Source organism: Vairimorpha necatrix, chromosome 2 (assembly GCF_036630325.1).
Source record: "Vairimorpha necatrix chromosome 2, complete sequence".
NCBI lineage: Eukaryota > Fungi > Microsporidia > Nosematidae > Vairimorpha > Vairimorpha necatrix.
In genome coordinates this window covers 744,525-751,369 of record NC_088817.1, presented here as the reverse complement: position 1 = coordinate 751,369, position 6,845 = coordinate 744,525, and the positions used below count along the sequence as shown (strand labels likewise).

Sequence of the window (6,845 nt, the reverse complement as noted above, 5' to 3'; positions counted from 1 at the left end):
CTTATAACCTCATCTCCTTGTTTAAAAACTTCTTCATATTTCGCTTTGAGATCTTCCAACGTAAATTCCCTCTTCAGTAATCTTCTTTTCGTCTCTTTATTGCAAACATATATTCTTTCTTTCTGTCTTCTATCACTATTACTACATTCCTTCAACAGAACTCTTTTTGTCTTTCAACTTGGTTTATATCCTTTATTATCATTACTGCTACTACAACTTTGGTTTTCGTCTAAATTATAGTACTTATTAAAATTTTTATTATTTTCCTGATTATTGTTCCTTCCTACATAACAGTTCCTAGCCATATGTCCAAATTTACCACAATTAAAACAATTCCTATTATTTCTTATTTCTTGTACTGTATTCCTTAAAACTAAATCTTTCTCTTGAATTTCTTTTCTCACAGTTTCTCTAACATTCTCAGCTATGACCTCCATAAGTTCTCTCCTATTTTCTTCTTCTTTTTTAGTTCTTTCTTCTCTACATATTTCCTCCTCTAATTTCTCAATTATTTTATAATATTCGTCCTCTTTACTAATTCTTTCTACCATGAAATTTTTTATTTCTTCACTTCCTTCCATAAATATTCTCTGCTTCCACAAACTGATTTCTACTTCCTCCATCTCCAACCTATACATTATTCTTCTAACTTCCTTTAATAGCTTTTTGGCCTCTAGACCACAGTACAAACTTGTAAACTGACGATTCGGTATCGCCCCCATGTCTTTATTTATCATATTGGGATAGAATTATAAAAAACAACACATTTAATATGATTTTTTATTAATATTTTAGTATTTCATTATTCATTTCTCCACGGGGTATGAATAACTTCTTAGACGATAATACTTTAACGGAGGCTCTATTTGGATTGATAAAACTAAAAAAAGAAAACAAAAGATACAAACCAAGAAGCTATACGCAGGTTAAAGAGTATGTGCTCTTTCACACCTATGAAAGAGTTCAATGGCCATCATTGAATTTAGTAGAAGACTTGAGCGTGCTTCTCGATTTGAATATAAATTCAATTAAATGGTGGTTTCAAAAGAAAAGAAGAAACATGACACCAGAAGCTAGAAAAAATAAAAACTGCAACGATGTAGATCGCAATTATTTGATGCACTTATACAAGTGGGCAAATGTATTGTGTGACACGGGCTGCCTCCCTGGCTGCTCGTGTGTTTAAATAAGAATTTTTTTTTAAATTCTTTATTGTAGTTTCGTTCTCTCATAACTCAATCTGGGGTTAAAAACAATTCCTTTTATAATTTTATTTTCCCGCCCTTTCATCTTTTTCAAGAAAAGGCGGAATATTTATGAAGTTATGGATGTAAGCATGTTTTGAGTGTTTTTGTTTTTTTTATACTTTGTATTTTGTTCATTGTTTGTTTACGATGAGTCATTGAGAGCAAATGGGATCTCAGTCATTTGGCAGTTCTGACTTTAAATTAGGATTTATAACTCCTCTGCCATCTCTAATGGGTCGAAGGATGTCGTGTGACATAATGAATTCTAAAATAAATAAAATTTTAGTAGAATTTACTTTTGTGATATTTTTTGTACCGAGGCAAGTTGTTTCGTTTTCCCTTATTCTTTTATTAACTATTTCATCTCTAATTATCAAAACTTCTTCAAGTTACTCGAAAATGAAAATATTAATAAAGATTAGATTGAAATTTTTTACTTATATAGTGTTATAAGAACTTTATTGAGCGTATTTGAAAGGAAGGATTCAAAGCTCAACTTTATTTTTCTGCCAGATCACTCTTTCTTACAACTCGATCAAATTATTTCACAATCTTAAGAATACATACATTGTAAAAAAAAGTAATTTTTTTATGAAATACACTTTACTTGCCAATTAATATTTTATAACTTTAAAATTAATATGTTACCAAAATGATTAACAAAAACAATAAATTTTACTAAAGGGCACATAACTATAGATAAACCTTGGACAAACAAACAAGAATGTTGTAATGTAGGCATTTATGATATCTCAAGATTCTTAATCTCGTGTTATCTCGATTTTCTGCCATATAACAGTCAGTGTTACATAAAAACGATTGCACCTTAGATTAATTTAAACTGTCGTTTAACTCTCCAAATGCTCTCAGCGCTGCGAATGAGCAACGCGAATAAATGGAAACCATTTTCGATGCGCCGTCTTTTATCGCTGGCGAAATTTTAACGAATTTTTAGGGTTTTTTAATTTTTTTTCTTGCAAGTAAGAGGCAGGGAGAAACCTTACATAAGTACCAGGAAAATTTGGGCGTGATACTCGTTCAATTTGTACTGTGGGATTTCTACTCATTAGAAACCTTCTCCATATAACTTGACGGTGCAGCCAGCTCCGCCGTATCCATTGGACTTTGGCACCAGGAGAATATTTTCTATTCATACCTCAAATCGCGTCCAGAGTGACCTCACAGAGGATATACTTAACGGGCATGGTTATCTATATCTTGAGAAAGCCGTCGTCGTACTGAATCAAAAGTCCAAAGAATCATCTGTATTGCATACACGGTTCCTTACATGACCACATACCAGCCCTTCGTTTTTATTGGGCCGTGTTGACCACCAGTCTTCCACTAGTTTCGGCCACCGTGTTACAGAATCTTGAAGGATAGAATCCACGAGACCTTCTATTGCGCTACTCCGTCTAGTCTCTTAGTTAGCTCTAGGATACCATGCTAGAATGCACCAGCCATGTGTTTCAACTAGGCCGTACCCATCAGATACTTTTATGGATCAATAAGTCACTACAAGGGGATACTGTCTTTTGGCTCTTGATGCGCGTTTCTACACTAGATGCTAACCTCTTGTGGCTGGGCACACATAAGTTTCATTGAATCAACTTAATGATATCGTGGGCACCTTTATCATCTGAGTTGCTCTAACTACATCATAGAAAGTAGATATAAATTGGTGCCCGTGGGATTTAACCCCAGCCATTGCCCAATAAAGGAATCGCCTTCTACCACCGGGCTAAGGGCACCTTAGATCACGTATCACATGATTAAAAACAAGCAAGTGGTAAAAAGATTAATTTTTGCTTTTCAAAAGTATTTTATGAAGAACATACTCATATGCGATTTCTAGTGTAAATATTTATTTTTGTGGTTTTATTATTAGCAAGGAGAACTAAAAACGGCAAAAATAATTTTATCGAAAAAATAATTTAATTCATAACATGAACTTGTATAAATTAAAGAACAAAAAACGAGATATATAGGCGATTACTAGAAAGGATTCTTTATGGTTTTTTATTTTTTTCTAGCTTGTATAAATTTATATTTAGATTTATATCAAAATTCTCATTTTTCTGCAAAAAAACGCATTTTTATTAATGAATGCAAAATTGCTATAATGCCACGAAAAAAATTTCTATATTCCTACAACAATAAAATTTTAAAAAAAATTAGAAAAAGTTCTCTATTGTCTTTTCAACGAGCTTACATTATTTCTGTATTTTTCGGACACTGTCGGCTATAAAAACCTCGAAACATCCCCAATAATTGTTTCAACTAGACAATCTGCTAAATGAAAAGATATTTATCTTCTATTGAGCATCAAAAAGATTTTATCTGTGGGATTTATTTGTTGAAAATAATGAGGTAAAATTTATTTTTTTTTCTAAATTGTTGAATTTCTGTAAGACTATCCGCGAATGATAACCTTCATTATATATTATAAGGACTTTGCGTGGACTTTTCGAAAAAATAATAATATTTATTCAATCAAGTTTATAGAACTCCCTTAGATTACGTTCATTTAAACGTAAGTGACAATAATCGTTTTTTATAATTCCATGCAAACAGCTATAATTTCGGCCAAGATTCGCAGCACATCCTTATGTGCTCATGTATTCTATCTAAGTATATATAACTTCAAGTGGTATTACTGTTGAATTCTGTTTTTAAAACAAATAAAGGTTTGGCGAGTAATTACCAATACGTGTGCGAATACTCACAATAGAAATTGTTCTAGCATATTACGTCTAATTGGAATAAAAAGAACCCTTTTCTTTATACACTTTTTTCGATAATAATATCAATAAATTTACATTTATTATTCCATTAACTTGTTAGAATTTATTTAAAGACAAATCTTCTGCATATTAGTTATATTTTAGATAACATGTTCTGTAATTGTAAGAATTTCGCTTTGATTTTACTGGTTGGTAGACCTAGTATGTTATTTGTATTGTTTTTGAATGGTGACTGCAACGGTTTACAATTTAAAACAGCTATATTCGATATTTCATGATGGGTCGTTTACTTTTTTTTTTCCTTAAATCGATGTTTCGTAATTCGCTATTTATTGGTTTTCTTTTATAATCACAAAGGATTACAAAAATTCGAATTTTTATGGTATTTATATAAATTTAAACTTCGCACTCTGAATATATAAACCCCCGTATTGTATTTACCAACAGGTTATGTCCGCACTATTTTAAGCAAAAATTATAAATTGTAACAAAATTAAGAAAAGTTGTACAAAATAAATGTGCATTTTTTGTCTTGAAATAAGGTTGTTTGTGATATTAATCTAGTTACTGTATTTTCGTTTTCCAATCTTGTGGATATATAACAAAAATGCACATCGTAGAAGATTGCATAACGACGGGTGTAACACTTACCATTTTATAAGAGGCTGTTCCTCGCGTCCTTCGTTTAAACGGAGGAAAGAAAATGTCTCAAAAATTTTTAAATATTCAACAAGCCCCTTGTTTACACTTAAATAATCAAAATTTACATATATAATTCTTATAAAGAATACATATTTAAACGAGCTCTATAGAAAGATTAATAAGCTCAAATTAGATTTCGGACTGATCTAGTACCTTTTTATATTGTGAAATAATTTAAAACTAAAAATCTTTTATATTTTTATTATAATTTTTCGTGTAGGACAATATACCGCCTTGGGAAATCCATCAAAATAAAAAAACAGATGCTCATGAAATATAAACATTATTCTTTTTTTGCTATTGATATATATGACTTGTGCTATATAGCTTCTAACATTATTTAGTTTTATTAATAAATTATCTTCTTTAAAAAATAGACCCTTCGACCGTCTATTCCAAAATTTTACTATTTTTTTTCCTCCTCTACCCCCACATTTTTACTCTAAAAATCTGTCAACAATTTCCTTGGAAAACAAGAGCGGAAAAAGCTTACAACTAGAGACATTATCAGCACGAAAAAAGTGCTAAATAACATAATAAAATAAAGGGCCGTCAAGTCCAGTATAAATCTGTACACTCAGAGGTACTTCCTCTGTGTTACGAAACAACTAAAATTTTCATTGTTACATCACTTAAGAAATGATATATATTGGTGTTTTATATCTTCTCTTGACCCATTTCCTATTTAACAAAGGAGGTTTGAAAAATAGACTCCCGGCAAACACGTATAATTCGCTTGTAAAAGCCAAAATATTTGTTCTGTTATTACAGACAAATAGCCTTATTCTAAAAGAAGTTTTTGTTATTGTATTCTTTTTGTTTTTCGATGGCAGTTACATACAAAAATTTAAAATCTTTAGAAAACACCTCTGCTAGTGGTAAGGAATAATTTAAGATGAATTGCATCTTGTTCTGCCTTTTTTCTAGCGCCTCCTATGCACGTGCCGCGAATTTCTTTCTCGAGCTTTCTGCTTCCACACATGAAATCATCGAACTTTTTATAAGATGCACCTATGTCTGCTATTTTTATCAACATTTTGAAATCAATAATATTTAGTTTTTTGACGCCATTAATATTCCGACCTATATATTTATTTTTAAAAGCGTCAAGCAGTACATTATATGATTAAATTTGTAGATAAGATTAATTCACTTATTAAATTCATATTTTCCTCTGTCAAATGCCCGGGTAAAAATTCAGACAGTAATTTCTTTATAAAATCCACATGGAGATTTTCTAAATCAAATTTATTATGCCCACGGGAATCGAACCCTGGATGGTCTATGTCATGCAATAGGCAGCAAATCAAAAAGATAAACCTAACTTTTCGTTCAATTTTTGGTCTATGAATAAGATATTCGAATTATATAATGCATTGAACCCATGGGTAGCATTATGATAGGGAATATCATTATATGAACTTATTGCTGCTTCCAAGAAATTGTGCAGATCATTTTGATCAAAATCACATTCCTTACTTAAAATATCATAAGATAACTGAATTATCTCATGATTATCCAAGATGGAATTATAACACAAAAACAGCACTTTTAACTGTTCCTTTTCTTCTCTAGTCTTCATTCTCGTCATATTTAAAAAAGTGGGGGTATAAAATTAATTTTAAATTTATGCGTTGATTATATAGCAAAAAGAGGGTAATGACAGAGCAGGAGGAAAAAACCAAAAAAATAACAAATCAACCCCCGAAGTGGTAAGGAGCGAAATAAACACATCTGAAAAAGAACAGGGGCAAGAACACACTAGTGTGCACATTCAATTTGCTTAGACTCTTGTAGCAGTACTTATGAGTACCGAAGCGAATGAAGAAGATGGGCTTCAAAGAGTATTTCTATCAATTATAAATAGATTTGGTAGAATGCCAAGAGGACGGTGGAATAAAGCTACCGAGTTCCTCTGTGAAAAAATTAGGTCTAACATGAGTTCACTAGAATTTAAGGGCAGAGCGAAGAAAGCGCTCACTAGTAATAGCGGTAGACAAATGACGGCCCAGGAATTCTCAGAGAATCCAACCAGAAGACGAAAGGCCGAAACTCACTCGAAAGAAGGGGTTAGTCTCTTCGAACCAGAGCTCGTCCTAAAAGTACAAAAACGATTATTGGAGAAACTTAGTTATATGTAGAACACATGTGT

At 31.5% G+C, this 6,845-nt stretch overlaps 1 protein-coding gene across 1 annotated transcript; it reads right to left on the bottom strand.

The window, feature by feature from the left end:
• Nucleotides 1-5,549: 5,549 nt before the first annotated feature.
• On the bottom strand, nt 5,550-6,284 carry VNE69_02173 (phosphodiesterase; the record flags this gene model as incomplete). The annotated part of the gene is made up of 3 exons (XM_065472724.1): nt 5,550-5,776; nt 5,847-5,966; nt 6,014-6,284. The coding sequence occupies 3 exons, from the start codon at nt 6,282-6,284 to the stop codon at nt 5,550-5,552; spliced, it is 618 nt and encodes a 205-aa protein (XP_065328796.1).
• Nucleotides 6,285-6,845: the final 561 nt, after the last annotated feature.